Source organism: Quercus suber, unplaced genomic scaffold, assembly GCF_002906115.3.
Source record: "Quercus suber isolate HL8 unplaced genomic scaffold, Cork oak 2.0 scaffold_51, whole genome shotgun sequence".
NCBI lineage: Eukaryota > Viridiplantae > Streptophyta > Magnoliopsida > Fagales > Fagaceae > Quercus > Quercus suber.
In genome coordinates this window covers 120,936-137,900 of record NW_027069516.1, presented here as the reverse complement: position 1 = coordinate 137,900, position 16,965 = coordinate 120,936, and the positions used below count along the sequence as shown (strand labels likewise).

Below are 16,965 nucleotides of genomic sequence, written 5' to 3'. Positions count from 1 at the left end.
GTCTACCACTTCTATTTTTCTGTAAGCGGAGGTTTGTCCTCAGACCGCTTTACTGGAGATGATTCCTCTTTGGGTCAGATTATGATCTTTACACGTGGCATTGATCTCGCCTCCAGCTCGAGGCCCCATCTTTTTCATTTATGAAGCGTCCTTTGTCTGTTCGTGTTCCGCGCTGGACGCCTCGGTGCGCGAAACGCGCTTTCATTAATGTCCTCGTGAATTAACACGAGTCCAACGGTCTACGGCCTCTTTGGAAATTGATGGCTTCATTATTATCCCAACTGATAATTCTCTTTTCGAACTCCGCATGAATTAATTCTTACCAACCCCCAACCCCTATATAAAGTGGGGAGATGGTTTCTCCACCACCCATGGACCTCTCAACACAAACAGAACAAAACACATTCCTCCAACTTCCCAAGCGCTTTTAACAACCCCGTCGGAATTGTTACCGGGATTGACAAAAACCGGTATGACCGCAGCCCCCACTGGGCTTTCGGTGCGGCAGAGTCTAGGCTTAACCCTGATGGCCCCCTTCGAGGTGTCCCAGAGGGGGTTTGTTATAGAACCTAACGTCTTTCCTCGGAGCACACCCCCGACGAGGAAGATGTGCGAATTCACCTCATGGGCGGTGCTCGAGTGTTGCCGTCTCTAACGGCCAACACTCGAGAGGATCGGAGAGAATCGAGGAACATCATGGGGAAGGTATCCCGAGCCCCTGCATCTGCTTCTCTCTTTGTTCCAGCTCCGCCTGGCCGAGAAGGGAGTTGTTAGTGGCCTGGAAGCATGATTGCCCTTCCCTTCTCCGCCTCTTGTCAAGCTCTCCCATTCTCTTTATACCAATAAAGGGACGGCTTGACACTTCCCACCGGCTAATTTCTCTTAGGCGCTCTACCTAGGCCTTTGATTGTAGGAATAGCTTGTGGTATTAGTTTGTAAATTTGTATGTAAAACACACCTGCCTGAGCCTCTGATTGTAACTTGTACTTTTCTATTCATGAAATAATAAACCAAGATCTTTTTTTTCTTTTTTACTGTCAAATCTTCTATAATTTTTTTTTTGAACCTACTGTAAAACGAATACTTAGAACACTCGCCTGGTGCGCCGCCAGCACCCTAATCCTTTCCCACAGACGGCGCCAATTGTAAGGACTCAGTTTGGATTGACCCTGAGTTTTGCTGGGTTTTCAGCCCAACAAGCCCAAACAATAAATTTATAGAGAGTGGGTTAAAGGTTTAGGTGTTGGCCGTCGATCACCATGCATGAACTTTCTTTATAAAAAATACTAAGAGTTTTCTTTACAAATGGGGGAATGCTCCTCAGCCCGTGGCCGAGGAGACCTTCTTCTTCTCTCTCTTTCCCTCCCCCCTTCTTCTTACTTTACTTGCTTTTCTTATATAGTTTTCATCTGTCTATCTCCTTATTCCATCTGTTGATCATCCATCTGCCTCTCTTCTGGCCGTCTGTCCCATCAGAGCCTTATCAGTACTCAAGTGGTTCACTCTGACCAACGTTGCCCTGGTAAGGGGTTATATCCCCATTAATGCAGCCAGAGGAGTTAGGTGAATGCATTAAGTACGAATGTGACAGCTTGCTCTGAGCTTGTCCCCTCCCAAAGATTATCCTTAGAATGCCGAGGACGAACAGGTCCTCGGCGTGGGTCACAAAAAAGGCTGTCTAACTTAGCCTTGGCTGGTCAGTCCTCCTCGGCGTGGCCTTGGGCCTAATACCCGATGGGCCGAGACTATCGGGCCACGGGCCCACAAGTACTATTTGGAAAATCGAAAATAGATGGAACGTTCTACTATTTGAATTAAATTAAACTATTTAATAAAAATAAATCTATGAATAAAAAAAATTAACAAAGCGTAAAATCTAAAAGTGTAAAAATATGATAAGAATGGATCTAGAGCAGTTGATTTCACCTAACAAATCCCACACAATTTATTCTTCCTAATTATTAAATTCTAATAATCTCCCGTTGATGATTAAAAATTCCTTAAGTATTCAATATCTTCTCTCGAATAATATTAAAAATATTTCAACTAACAATTCCATATCTCTATGTGAATTTAATTAATTTGAGACTCATTACGTACTTTGAATTTTTTGAAAAATCACACTAGTCGCGGTAAAGCATCTCTACTTTCGCTCAACTAATGGTGTTTAATTCTAGAACTAAAATAACAAATCACCTCTCGGTCTCATTGTAATTCAATTGATCAAACCATAATTCGTAAAAAATAGTAAGCATTAAGAATAAGAATTAAACACTCAATCATGGAAATATTAAAAATAAAATAATTCAGAATATAAATTGTGTGTTCATTGCTAGACTACATCAACGCTCTAGAAAATAAAATTTAGTTCATAATAAAACTGAAAAGAAAACAAATAAAACTTATGTCTTTCATCTGATGGTTGATCAACATGAAGCTCTCGCCTTTGCCCTCAGATCCTCCTCTTCAGAAAGACTCCTAAAAGAAAAATCTTCAATGCGGCAGCCCCCTTTTCCTCTCAGGTTTTCTCTCCTTTTTTTTCTTTTTACCCTAAAGAGCCTTTAAATAGGTCAAGGAATCCTATTCCCGTTTGGAGAAAATCCCAGATTTTTAGGCTTCACTTAACCGACGATTTTGGCCCATTTAACGTCAAAATTCGGACTTTTGGTAAACTACAAAGTTGTAGCCCTTTAAGTTAACTTTCCAGCCTAACTTGAATCATCTCGATTGGATATCTGATCCCAAAGTTATGCTGAAAATACTAACTGATGTGCAGGCTGGAATCCTAATCCGAATTGGACTTGGATTTTGTACAAAATTCCTTTGATTCCTTGCTCTTCTCATTCCTTCAAAGCACAAATGAATAGATAAATATAAATAAAAAATCAAATCAAATCAAAAGAAATAAAGGAAAACTAACAATTTTAATAAATAAGAGGATAATAAAAATCATGTAAAAATTACACTTATCAACATTCCATGAAAAATTTTGTATGTTGATTATATAAAATGTATAAATTTTATAGAAATTGTGTTCTTTGAAATGCATAGAATTGTTTACATTTTATGAAAAATTATGTATATTAAATGTACAGATTTTTTATAATATTTAAAAAATTGTGTACATGGAATGCACTTAATTGAGTACATTATTAGAAAAATTGTGAACATTGAATGTACAAAATTGTGTATATTCCTTGATAAAAATGTCTAGGTTGTAAAATTGTTTACATTTTTTGAAAATTTTGCACATTGAATGAACAGAATTGTTAATATTCTTTAAAAAATTATTTATGTTAAATATACAAAATAATGTACATTCTTTAAAAATTGTGTACGTTAAATATATAGAATTAGTGTACATTTTAAAATATATATATATATATATATTGGTGTATATTCCATGAAAACTTGTGAACATTGAATATAATTTTTTTTTTTAAATTCTTTGAAAAAATTGGGTCCATTGAAGTATGAAATTGTGCACATTTTTTGAAAAAATGTGTACGAAAAATGTTCAAAATTGTGTACATTCGTTGAAAAATCGTACACGTTGGACATAGAGAATTGTATACAATCTATGACAAATTATGTACATTGATTATATAGAACTATGCACATTATTTGAAAATTTGTGTACATTGATGGTATGTTTGGATACTGCTTATTGTTGAAAACTGAAAATACTGTAGCAAAATAATTTTTAAATGTGTGAATAGTGCTATGGGATCCAGTTTTAACGTAACATTTACTAAAATCCGTACTTGTAGGTCCCGTGAACAGTGCTTGGGACCCATAGGAAAAACGCCAAATGCAAAGAGTTTCATTTTTTAGAGCAATCCAAACTCAACCTGAATATACAAAATAATGAAAAATTGTTAACAATGAATATATAGAATTTTGCACATTCTTTAAAAAATTATGTATGTTGAATTCAAAAAATTTGTAAGACATTCAAAATTTGTGTTAGTTATATTTTTGAAAAATTGTGTATGTCGAATATACAAAATTCGGTAATTTCTTTGAAAATTTGTGTACATTGAATATAAATAATTGTATACATTCTTCAAAATATTTTGTACTTTAAACATAATGAATTGGGTATGTTCTTTAAACAAATGCATACGTTGTATTGTACTTCAAACATATTTTGTATCTTGAATATACAAAATTGTATATATTCTATGAAAAATAATGTAATTAACTATACTGAATTATGTATGTTGTTTTAAAATTTTTGTAAATTGAATATATGGAATTGCAAATATTCGTTTAAAAATTATGTGCATTAAATATACAAAATTGTGTACCTAGAATATATAGAATGGTGTAATTTTTTTAAAAAAATTTGTACATTTAATGTATAGAATTGTGTATATTCCTATAAAAAAATGTGTACATTGAAAATACTAAATTGGTTATATTCTTTGAAAAATTGTACACATCGTTTATACGGAAGTCGTGTACATTCTTTAAAAATTTTGGTATGTTAAATATACAAATTGTTTACATTTCTTGAGAAAATGTGTACATTGAATATATAGATTGGGTACATTATTTGAAAAAATTGTGTACATTATATATATATATATATATTGTGTATATTATTTGAAAAATAGTGTACATTGAATAATTGTGTAAATTGAATATACAAAATTGTACACATATGTTGAAAATTTTGATACATTCAATTCACAAAATTGTGTAACCTAAATATCCTGAATTGTGTACATTCTATGATAAATTGTGTACTCTGAATATATAAAATTGTGTATATTCTTTTAAAAAAAAATGTGTAAGTTAAATGTTCAAAATTATTTATACTTTTTGAAAAATTGTGTATATTGAACATAAAAAATTATGTACATTTTTTGGAAAATTGTATACGATGAATTTATAGAGTTTTGTATATTCTATTATAAATTTTTTACATTGAATGCTCATAATTGTTTACATTCCTTTTAAAAATTGTGTATGTTAAATATATAAAGTTGTGTACATTGAATATATAAAACTATGTACATTCTATGAAAAGTTAGGTACATTGAATATATAGAATTTTGAGCATTATTTGAGAAATTGTGTACAAATTGTGTTTGTTTAATATATAGAAATTTTGTACATTCTTTGAAAATTTGTGTATATTAAATGTTCAAAATTGTGTTTGAAAATTTTGTGTACATTGAATGTGAAATATTGTGTACCTTAAATATAAAAAAATTATGTACATTAAATATACTTAATTTTGTTTATTTTTTGAAAAATTGTGTATATAACTCTATATATAGAGTATTATTTACATTTCTTGAAGGAAAAAAATGTGAGTTAAATGTACAAAATTTTGAACATTCTATGAAAAATTGTGTATATTGAATATATTGAATTGTATACATTCCATAATCAATTATGTAACTTGGATTTACAAAATTGTGTACAATATACAATGAACGTACATCCATGTGAAATATAACCTAAATTATATTTTTAGAACAAATTATTTTTTAAATAAAATAAATTAAAATTTATTTAGTAACATTATTCTAATAATATTATTTATATGTTTTAAAAATGCGCGTGATTGAAAAAATATAAAAATACATATAATATTATTTAAAAACGAAAAACTATTACTTAAAATGTCATTAAGGTTTCCTTAAAAAAAAAAAAAAAAAAAAAAAATCCTTTTCACAGTTTCAGACACTATATATAAATTATAATCTCTCTCCCTCTCTCTCTCTCTCTCTCTCTGTGACCGAGTAGACTCAGACACGGTTGAATGCTCAAACGCATTTTTCCCGGCAATCGAATTCCGTCACTTTCTCGGGAATTCTCTATCGAATCGCTTTTCTCACTTTGCATCTGAGCGGAGCGGATCAGATCACGGAACCCTAGCCGTTGATCTGGATCCAGCCCACCACCCCACCAACTATGTCTTCGTCCAACAAGTCTCTGCCTTACACCACGAAAGATGTTCACTACGACAACGCCAAGTTCCGCCACCGATCCTTCTTCAAGGTTCTAAGATCTCAGCCTCTTCACTATTTTGGATTTTTGTGAATTTTTGGTTTTTGTCTGATCAGGTTTATGGTTAATCATTAGCTTGAAATTTGGCTCTTTTTTTTTGTTTGTGGTAGTAATAATCTTTGATTTCTGTGTTTTCGTTATTGAATTGTGTGTTTACGTTTTGGAATTGGGTGTGATCATTGTGATTTCTGCAAAATGAAATGAAAATTTTGTGTTTTGAATTGAAATCAAGTACATTAGGAAAAAATTCATACCATTAATAGTTTCATTATATTACGAAGAGACTAAGTTTGAGCTTTTTTGTGTGAATATCTGGACACTCCCTTGTGCTTTTAAGTGTTTATTGAAAATTCTAAATACCCTGTTGGTTTTTAATTAGATTTTCAGATTGCTGATAACTTTTAGAGCTATTAAAGAAGGGAAAAAGTTACAGATGCCGAGCATTGGTTTAAGAAACTTTTTATGAAAAAATAAATTTTTTATATTTATGTGGCATCAAAACTTTCCTAAAATAGCTTATCAACAAATGCCCTAACGGTACCCTTAAAGAAGTTTCATAACCTTAAGCAAGTAAGCAAGTCAAATAAATTATGGGAAATGTTAACTGATGCACAAGAGATGGATAAAATGACAAATTAAAATTCCAAATACATAAGATTTTCTCATAGCTTGTGATATTGTTTTATCGTTTTCTTCTTTTATATAGTTTCTATTGCATTTGATATGGTATGCTTTACGAGCTCTAGCTTGAATTGCACCTTCTCTGCTTAAGCATTGGGTAAAGGATGAGGTTCTGGATTCAAGACCAATTATAGAAAATAAGTAATTATCTGTTGTATCAATAGCTAGTCGCAATGATTTTATATATGAGATTCTCAGCTTGAAATGACTCCCAGTTATTAATTTTTTTTTCCAGGTTATTTATCAGACCTTCTTCACCAGTAATGTCAAGCGTACTTCTTTAAGTTGTAGTACAGGGAAGTTTTTAGCGTTACTATTGATCTTTGGTATAGCATATCTTATGCTTACACATACAAGTCCTGCCAATTCTGTAACCGATAGACTAGGGAAAGGTGTTAAGAATAGTAAAGATAAGCTCGTTTCATATGGTGGCAGCAGGTTGGGGAAGCTGTTGAGAAAACCGCCAAGGCTTCCTCCTCGATTATCACCTGATCAGAAAGGTTTTAATAATAGCTCTAGTCATGAGTCTGATAAGCTAAATGCCGGGTCAAAATGGATAGCTAGGCAACAAAGTGTTAAGGATGCTTTTATCCATGCATGGTCCGGCTATACGAAATATGCGATAGGTTATGATGAACTTATGCCATTGAGCCAGCATGGAGTTGATGGGTTAGGAGGTCTCGGTGCTACCATTGTGGATGCTCTTGATACTGCCATGATAATGGGTGTTGATGAAGTGGTCTCTGAAGCTGGCTCATGGATTGAGAAACACCTTTTAGATAGGATTACTAAGAAAGGCCAAGTCAATTTGTTTGAAACTACCATACGTCTTCTGGGTGGTCTTTTGAGTGCATATCATTTGAGTGGTGGGGAACAAGGGATGAAATTGACACATACAGGGCCTAAACCAACTGTTTATCTAGAAACTGCTAAGAACTTGGCCGATCGTCTCCTGTCTGCTTTTACTTCCAGTCCAACCCCTATTCCCTTTAGTGATGTTATTCTGCATGACTCCACAGCACATCCAGCTTCTGGTGGTGGATTAAGCAGTACTTCAGAAGTTTCCACTTTACAACTCGAGTTCAATTATCTCAGTGCCATTTCTGGTGATCCAAAGTACAGCGTGGAAGCCATGAAGGTCTTGGAACACATAAAGACTCTCCCAAAGGTGGAAGGACTGGTTCCCATCTTCATTAGGTACTAGCCTTACCTATTTCAAATAAGTAGCTCTCTCTCTCTCTCTCTCTCTCTCTTTCTCTCTCTCAATTTTTTGTTCCTTCCACCATGCACATGGGGAGAGAGGGGGGGTGATACAACTATATGCCTCATTTGAATCAACTTTGCAAGAAACTACTGCAGTTTAAAATTACAATAGCTGCCTTATTTTTAAGGGCTGTTTGTTTATTATAAAAAGATCTTGCCTTCTTATTTATGGTGATGATTCTATGAGATCACTCTCCTTTCCATCCAGAAGCTTCCCCTTTAATCCATAATAAGAATTAGATTTCCCCTTTTTCTACTTTATTGACTCATTTTCATATTTCCTACCACTAAATGCAGTCCTCATACTGGTGAATTTAGTGGAGAAAATATAAGATTGGGATCTCGTGGTGATAGTTACTATGAGTACCTGATCAAAGTGTGGCTTCAGCAAGGAACTGCCCAAGATAATAGTTTGACTTATCTATATGATATGTATACGGAAGCAATGAAGGGTGTTAGGCACCGTCTAGTTCAGAAATCAATTCCAAATGGACTAGTTTTTGTTGGCGAATTGCCTTATGGATCTGAGGGTGCTTTTAGTCCAAAAATGGATCACCTGGTATGCAGTACTTTCTCTACTACTTGATGTTGACGTAGCTTTTGGAATTTTTGTTTTTGGATGAAATTTCTGTAAGATTATTTTTGCTTCTATTTTCTGGGTGGAAACTTTCTACTACTATGTTAAATAAATTAAAGATTTTGTCTCCATAACTTCTTTATGGTGAAGTTACTAGTCTCCTCCATTTCCATCTACTAAAGAAAAAAAATTGGAAGTCTCTCCTCATTCCTGATAGGAACACTCCTACATCCTCTTGCATGTGAAAAGTTCTGTGCTTGTAATGTATCTCATTCTTTATCAAAAGTAATGTTATTTGATGTACTATGTAAAAGGTAAGCTTGTCTTCCCTGATCAAATAATAGGATAAAGAAATGCAATCTGCAGTATCAAGGTTTTCTGTTGTACTGCATGCATTGGGTATGATACAGTGCTTTCTTTGTTCCAATTCTAGGGTGCATGGCCATTTGTTTTTCTAATGAATTGTATGAATTAAAATATGTCTTGGGGATTTCTTTGTTAAACATGATGCCAAGTCTTTGAGTTTGAAGCTCTCCTGTTAGTAATGAAAATTCTTTATGACATTGACATGACCTTTGTAAATAAGCAATTAAGTGGGTGGAATACGCCACACACACACACACACTCACACACACTCTGTTGTACAGATTATCAGTTAATGTGTGTTGATGGTTGTGGGTAAAAGCAATATTTTGTACTACCTTTTAGGTGTGTTTCTTGTCTGGTACTCTTGCTCTTGGTGCCACTAAAGGCATTACAAAGGAAAAGGCAATGAAAACAATTTGCTTAACTTTGAGGACTTGGAAAATCTGAAGCTTGCAGAGGATCTGGCTAAAACATGTTTTGAGATGTATGCAGTTACTTCTACTGGTCTTGCTCCAGAAATTGCTTACTTCCATACAAAGGTTAGTTGGATATGTATGACCTATGTGTTGGAAGCACTGGTCAATGAATTAAGTATATATGTGCACAAATGCGTTATTACTCTATTATTCCCCTTCTCTTAGATTTGTTGCCATTTTTTTTTTCTAGTAATTATTAGCTTCAAACTTTCTTTTACCTTTGTCTATGTTGGAAACTTATGACCTATTGTCTATGTTGTACAGAAAGTTGACACATTACTCTTATTGAAACAGGATTTTTCTGAAGGAGGTCTAGATGGTGGGAACAAGAGTTCGGAGTATGTAAAGGACATAATAATCAAGCCTGCTGATCGCCATAATCTTTTGCGTCCTGAAACTGTAGAGTCATTGTTTGTCTTGTATCGTATCACAGAAGACCCAAAGTATAATTCCCCCCTCATGTGCTAGTTTTTCCTGTCTAATTTATTTGTTGTCTGAGAGATACACACAGACACACATGGCGAGGGAGGTTCCTCCCTAAATTTATGTTTTAAAATGATGAAAATATTGTGTGCTGCAGATACCGCGAATGGGGTTGGCAGATCTTTGAAGCATTTGAGAAATACACAAAAGTGGATACTGGTGGATACACTTCTCTTGATGATGTTACAACAATTCCCCCCATAGAAGAGACAAGATGGAGACCTTCTTTTTGGGCGAGACACTCAAGTATTTGTACTTGCTCTTCGCGGACAGCTCACTTATTCCATTGGATAAGTTTGTTTTTAACACAGAAGCTCATCCTTTTCCAATAAAAGGCACTAAGAATGATTCTTAACAAATTGAAGGATTTATGCAAAGGAAAGCTTGTACAAAATGAGAAACTCAAGCATTTTGTAGTGGGCACAGACTGGCATGCTCTTTCTGAGACTGACTGCTGTATCATTATGTGGTCTTGTAGCGCCTGTTCCCATAGGAAGTGAAAGTGACTGGTTAAGTTATGAAGAAGTATAGGGGTCGTTTAATTTGTTTCTTTCCATATGCGATGCATCAGTAATCAGATCTGCAATCTTCTACATCACCAACGAAAGCTTGGAGAGAGAAATTTTTTTTTTTTTTTTTTTTTTTTTTTTTTAATTTGATATACTTGTAGAGAGACTGTAAGATGTATTGTTGTAATGGATGTTTCAAGTAATTACTGGATGGGGTTTTGCCCATCAAAAGTATTGAGTAGAATTCCACCTTTTGTAATTGACTTCTCCAGTTTCCAGTGATATTGCTGGCTATAGAGGCTCAAATTACCAGTTGAAGCAGTCAAATTTTTGTTACTAACTCTTTATACATTGGCCAAAAGTTACAAGTTATTGGCATGTGTACATCCTTGCCTTTGAATAAACATTAGGTCACATTGCAATGCAGATTTTCACAGTTGTTTTAAAGGAGAAACAGATGATCGCCGTCTCGAATAACATTTATGTCATCTATTTCTGCATTCTCTGCATTAATGACTTTTGTAGGTTTGTAGCCTCCAAACTTCTCACCTGCAGTTTCACAAACCGCTGGGATAACAAATCAATAAAACTTGAGGAAGAAACTATGCGTTTACTAAAATAGTTTTACCAGTTCAAGGTTAAGTTTTCCTTTTTAATTTTGGCTTCAATTGCATCTGATATCTAAATTTGTGATACTAATTGGCTAATAATTAATTAATTAATTAAAATTCTCAATTTCCAAGTTCACTTCAAGTCTTTTGAGTTCAAACAAAGCTTACCAGCTATTTTGAGCAGCTCCTCTATTGAATCGGGTAAGATTATTAGCTTTGCAAGCTGCCTCTGTGATGAAATGTTGTGTTGAAGCTGCATGTGGATGGTGACTCTCTTCTTGATCGATTTAATCATATCTGTATCACCAGGATAATTAACTCTGGTTGATAAGAAGTCTATGGGTTTCTTTTTCGATTGGGAGTTAACAGATTGGCAGCCTTGTCTTCTAAGTCTGCTTTGACTATACATGCCGTTGTCAGCTGATTCTGGGCCAATTAAATCTATTCTGTGTTCTTCCAGTTTCATTCCATTTTCATAACTTAGTAGGAGGTCATTTATGCACTTGTTTTCTTGCTGTTCAGCTATAGCATTTGGTGTATATCCTCTGGCATCTTGTTTATTTATATTTGCTCCTCCTCCTGGCAGAATCTTCTCCATCTCAAGATGCCCCTTGTGAATAGCAGCATGGAGAGCTTTTTGGACCTCCTCATCCATGAAACGCACACCCATGGCGGATCTGTTAAACATTGGACTTTGGTCTGTTTCACTCTGCTCTGTAAACTCTGATCCCAGGAAATTTATGCCTGTTGCTTCCTGCATTGGTGTATCGTCATGTGAATTATGTTGATATCCTGTAGGTGAACAGGTTCCTCCAATGGGTCCTCCATCAGGCCATTCACTCTGGATCGGTCCAGGATCTTTATGTGGGTATTCAAAGCCTAAGCTTTCTTGCTCTTTCAATTTCTGTAGATGTGCAGATTGGTTATCAGTTATTAGTTTTGGGAAAAGAAGGGCAAAATATAATAAATAAATAAAATTCTTTTCCACAATAGAGGGTTATTAATAATAATGCAAATACCTGGAAAAGATTGCTCATGATAATGCGCCCATCCTCTTCGTTTGTTTGTATGGTGTTCATCAGTGAAGTTCTGTTGAGTCGGAGAATTTGAGAAATCTCTGTCGTCCGAACTTTGAAAGGTTGTGGCCTGTAACACAAGACTCCGAACTCTCCAAATGAATCTCCTGCAAATGCCTTTCCAAGAACCTGTATTGTGAATAAGGCAATTTGAATTTAGAATGGTCTTTTGTTTAATATAGACAATGCGTAAATGTCAAAATTAGATGACATACTTTTTCTTGCCCATCATCAATATTGCACAGGATATCCTGCAACCATAAATCATTTCAAAACCAACTTTATGTTAGTAGTCATTCTTTGGGATTTTTGGATGCTATTTAAGTTCAAAATTTGCTTACCACCACACCGGAGACCATTATGTAAAGATCTGTTGGAGTCTCATTCTGCAGAATTACATCTTCCTTGGGTGGAAAATACTCTGCCTCCATTTGGGAAACCTTTAAAGAAAGTGAATCAGCATTTTTGAACTTACGATAAATGCTATGAAATACAGTAACTCATGTATTTACTTCCCGGCATTATTTGTGAATTTAAGATACTTTCTTAGCTTAAAATAGGTAAAAAAAAAGGTCAGGTAAAAACAATGTCCTCAAAACTAATACGTCATGTGAAGTATTACCAATTGGAAAAGGAAGTCATGAGAAACCCCTTGGAAAAGGTAGACTTTTTTAACAACGTCGAAGAATAGATGCTGTGCGATGCTTGAACGAAGAGCTTTTGGTAGACCGTTCAAGGCATCCTGTTGCTTCAATCCTTCTGTTTTGAACTTGAGACATATGTGTGCCAACATCTGATCCTGTATGGGAGGGGGCAGATGATTTCGTGCTGCAAATTCTGATGCAGATCTCACTGTATCTCTCTGTAGAATCAAAGCACGCCTCATTGGATTAGCACTCCCAAATTGCTCTCTTTTGAATAGAATACTAATTGCTTTTACCAAAGGAACCGAAAAAAGTTTTATCATGCATGTCTTACTTTAAAAAATTAATGGTCAGTTTGGATGGAGGGGAAGGAAGCAGGATTAGAGTAGAGTTAACTCGAAATTAGGCTAATGAGGGGAAGGGAGTGAGATTACAGTACAGTTAACCGGAAATTAGCTCCATGCAGGAAGTGGAAATACATAAGAGTGGAAAATATATCTTCAAATGATTTTGCCATAAAATTGCCAAATATGGGGTAGACAGATAACTTCCAAGTTTTTTGCCACAAGTAATGGAGACTTTAGTAGTATGATTGTGATTTAGGATTTATTTTTAGTCCATTTAGAATATTTGATCATTGAAGTTCTTTTAGCAGATGAAAAACAAAAACAAAAAGAAATTGGAGCTGTAAATGAATCATTAGGTAAAGACGACATACGAAATTTCTGGTGCGGCTGGTCCAGTGAACAACAAGGTTTGTCATGTTTCCAATGAGGTAAGATGTCAATCCCAAGTTGAACAACATGTAAAATATGTCAAACAGCATCTCTCTTGGGTTTTCAGCATGCAAGTCTCCGTAGCCAGTAGTTGTCAATGTGGTTATAGACCAGTAAATTGCTGTCACATATCTATCCCAGACACCATCTTCTTTGAAACTTGGGTTCACTGCACCAATCCAGGTTCTATTTGGATCAGGGTATCTGTCTGCAATCAGATAATTGATGCATCCGGCAAAGTGTACAGCAAACAAAGTTACCTGAGAAATAAACCAGAAAGGACAACAACCCAAATTTAAAATTTTACTTTAAATGACTTTCATGGAACTTTAGAAGAGAAACAAATGATGGTGATTTTTGTGTCTTACAGAAATGAGCTTTATGCAACGAGTCCAGAAATAATTGAAACGAATGTCCTTTTCAAGTCTGGAAGGAAAGAAACCAACTAGTTAGTACTGTAATTCTTCCACCTTAACAATTGGAAATTTTGAAGAAAACAAAAGGGGTTGTGGACCTTGCAAACAGGGAGCTGACTCGTCTGAGACGCCAGAGTCTGAGCATGCTGAGCAGCTTAAACCCAAGTTCACCGCTATGTTTTGTGAACAACATGCTGATGGGCTGAAATGGTGCGGTGGAACAGACATCGAAGATAAACCAGGTAGATATGTACCTGAAAGTTGGATGAAGAAGGCCAAGTCTGTGATTTCTCTTGAGGAAACAGAATTGTTGGTTCATGTCAAACTGAATGAAGTTTACTATTATAGGGTGCAAAAGTTTAATTCACCTGAATGCAATTCTCTTAGGTTCATCGACAAGAAGATAGGATTGGGTGTCGAGAAATGCAACAAAGAAGGTGAGAACGATGTCAATGGCAAAGAAGCCATTGACAATGTTGTCAAAGATGAAGAGTGCATCTTGCTTGTAAGGCAGAAATGCAAACTCGAAAGGGCAAATCCAGGCAGAGTAAATAACTAAAACAACCAGTAAATTCTCCCAAGCCCTGAAAAATAAGGAATATGATATGACCATGAGAATCAGCAGCCACATTATACAAATTATTAGAGTGAGTACTATATCAGTATATTGCAAAGGTCATCACCTATATCGGGTGCTGAAAGGAGAAATTATGTATTTTCGAAGCTTAGTTGCCTGGTTGATTCTGGCTCCAAGTGATGGTAAGAGATCACTAGAGAGGAAGCTGCCGCTACGAGCAACACCCTCCATAGGAAATTCATCCATACAGAACCTCTTCAAGAAGTCTTTTACACACGAATACGACATGGTGTGTGTGTGTGTTTTCGAATTCCTCCAGAGACTGCTAAAAAATCTTAAAGCAGCGGTAAGTCCCCTTCGAACTGTTATATGTATGAACTTTAATTGGTGACTCTCGTGACACATGTTAATACTTTTTTTTTCCTACTTATATATGACTCTGCACGAAGCTTCTGCTGCTAGTGTGTCATTAAGGTTGGAAGATGAGAGCGGTAAACATGTGAAAGGAGATTTTATGTATATTTTTCCTGATTGAACTAGAAAGGTAAACCAGAAACAGACGGTAGAAAAAACGAGGAAGTGCTGTAAGTGGCAGACATGAGAGACATTTTGTAATGCAGTTGCACAGCTGATGAGGAATCTGAGAGACAGAGAGAAGGAAAGAAAATGGTAATGGTGCTTCTGGTTGTGTAAGTGTTATTGTTGGTGATGGTGGTGGTTGTGGTTGTGGGAGCTCCATAATGTATACATGCGTTGAGGTGTGTGTGATATATATAGTATAGAGACAAGGTCACAAGGCTTTGAAGAGATATGTTTCAATGAAAGTTTATGGTGTTTTCATTTCAAAGCCAGAATTTGGACCAGACAGCCGCAGTAGAATCCTGAGGGACTCAACTAATGATGCCATGTGGACCAATGGGAGGTTGTTTTAGAGGGCTTGACACTTCTTTCAAAGAAAATTGCTAAGAGTGCTTCACCACGGTTTCAATCTTTACTAGGGTAAACTTACAGTAAATGACCTAACAAATTTTATTTTCTTCATGTAATAAAATTTGTAGTATCTATAACAATACTCATAGTAAATTGTAAGATTGTCATATCAATTTGCAAGATTTGAAACACATTAGTTTGTAAAATTTGTGATATTAGAGTCTGTTTAAAATAAGCTCATAAGCTGATCAACTTTTAACTTTTAGCTTTTAACTTTTGTATACATCTTTTTAAACCCTCTTTTTTCCAACATTCTTTTCTTTTTTTCAAATTACAAGTATACTTTAGCATACTTTTAACCAAAAAAAAAACTAAATAAGTTGTTCTTAAACAGATACTTATGTCACTCTTTTACAAAACCTTGCGAACATAATCAATAAGTCTATGTACAAAAATAATTTGACACAAAAAATGACAAATAATTTCAAACCTTGTAAGCGATTAACGGTAGATAAAAAAGTAATGTTAATGATAAAAACCAAATAAGAATTAATGGTAGGCTCAGATGAGTGCCAATAAAAGTTTATCAACTTAATTGCTATGAGAAATTGTTGTGTCTATAGCTTTAGCATTGCTCAAAATATAATTTCTAGAGCTATCTTATTAACATCAATTTTTCTAAGACTATAAACTTTGTCACAACTTAATAGATACGATCTATTGTGATTGCTTGATTGATGAATCATTACTTTCACATTGACCTACCACTTTTTTTCTATTATTCACATTTTGATCACATTAAAGTGGTTGCAAAAGTTGTGGCACAAAAAATAAAAATTGTGTACACAAACTTTCTCTGCATATATCTTTTCACGGCTAACATACTGGTTAGACTAACAAATTGTGATTAGTCTAACATCGTTTCATATTTCATATCATTGACTCAATTTTTTTTATACAATTTATCGCCACACTAACATATAAAGTTGTGGGGTGTGAACAAGTGTGTACCTAGACTTTTTGTAGTTTTTAACTCATTCATTCACTCTTCATTTTCTTATTATAAGTGCCTACGTTGTTTGTTTATGCAATGCAATAAGAGCCATAGGTGTGAAATACGATTCCCGCCATATATTTTTAACCACCTCTCTCTCTCTCTCTCTCTCTCTCTCTCTCTCTCTCTTTCTTCTTGCGTGTGTGGGTGTGACCCGTTTCGAATCGACCGACCTGAGTGTTACAGTTACTGATTTTCACGCCAACTAGTTCTTTTAGGCCCACAGCCGATGATTTGTTGATGATTATCTGTTGCTTATCGATTCCAAATTCCAAAGTGTTTCAAATAAAACATTTAGCTGCTAATCGAATGGTCGAGATTACTATCTTTATCTTTAATTGTTCGTTATATTCTTTCCGTTCATTCTATGTTCTTCTTTAGACAAATTGATGTTACTAATGATTTTGAATGTTACATTGCAATACAAAAAATGCTTAAGAAGATATAAAATTGAGAGAATTCATGGAATCACGAAATGTGAAATTTTGAATAGAAAGGAATA

At 34.8% G+C, this 16,965-nt stretch overlaps 2 protein-coding genes across 3 annotated transcripts; one reads left to right on the top strand and one right to left on the bottom strand.

The window, feature by feature from the left end:
* The first annotated feature begins 5,724 nt into the window (after nucleotides 1–5,724).
* On the top strand, nucleotides 5,725–10,706 carry LOC136066894 (mannosyl-oligosaccharide 1,2-alpha-mannosidase MNS3-like). Its single transcript, XM_065771910.1, is given in 8 exon segments — nucleotides 5,725–6,015; nucleotides 6,941–7,902; nucleotides 8,266–8,527; nucleotides 9,254–9,320; nucleotides 9,323–9,450; nucleotides 9,682–9,830; nucleotides 9,968–10,062; nucleotides 10,065–10,706. Coding segments are annotated over 8 exon segments (1,911 nt in total). The 5' UTR covers nucleotides 5,725–5,928; the 3' UTR covers nucleotides 10,226–10,706.
* On the bottom strand, nucleotides 10,493–15,322 carry LOC112015516 (potassium channel KAT2). 2 transcript variants are annotated; one of them, XM_024047925.2, is made up of 11 exons: nucleotides 14,586–15,322; nucleotides 14,271–14,486; nucleotides 14,001–14,156; nucleotides 13,855–13,912; nucleotides 13,429–13,746; nucleotides 12,689–12,928; nucleotides 12,408–12,506; nucleotides 12,282–12,317; nucleotides 12,010–12,195; nucleotides 11,159–11,894; nucleotides 10,493–10,946 (listed from the first exon to the last, which is right to left on the bottom strand). In XM_024047925.2, the coding sequence occupies exons 1-11, from the start codon at nucleotides 14,882–14,884 to the stop codon at nucleotides 10,822–10,824; spliced, it is 2,469 nt and encodes an 822-aa protein (XP_023903693.2). In that variant the 5' UTR covers nucleotides 14,885–15,322; the 3' UTR covers nucleotides 10,493–10,821. The 2 variants fall into 2 exon arrangements, with proteins under 2 accessions (XP_023903693.2, XP_023903701.2); XM_024047933.2 differs by having other exon boundaries at nucleotides 10,493–10,928; nucleotides 14,586–15,318.
* Nucleotides 15,323–16,965: the final 1,643 nt, after the last annotated feature.

What these genes read in the sequence shown, in the direction of transcription:
- LOC112015516 (XM_024047925.2), bottom strand. Translation starts at nt 14,884, where the DNA reads ATGTGTCACGAGAGTCACCAATTAAAGTTCATACATATAACAGTTCGA. An exon ending in CCTTTCAGCACCCGATATAG is followed by an intron (nt 14,487 to 14,585) that starts GTGATGACCTTT and finishes CTTATTTTTCAG; the next exon opens with GGCTTGGGAGAATTTACTGG. An exon ending in GGAGCTGCTCAAAATAGCTG is followed by an intron (nt 10,947 to 11,158) that starts GTAAGCTTTGTT and finishes TTGTTATCCCAG; the next exon opens with CGGTTTGTGAAACTGCAGGT.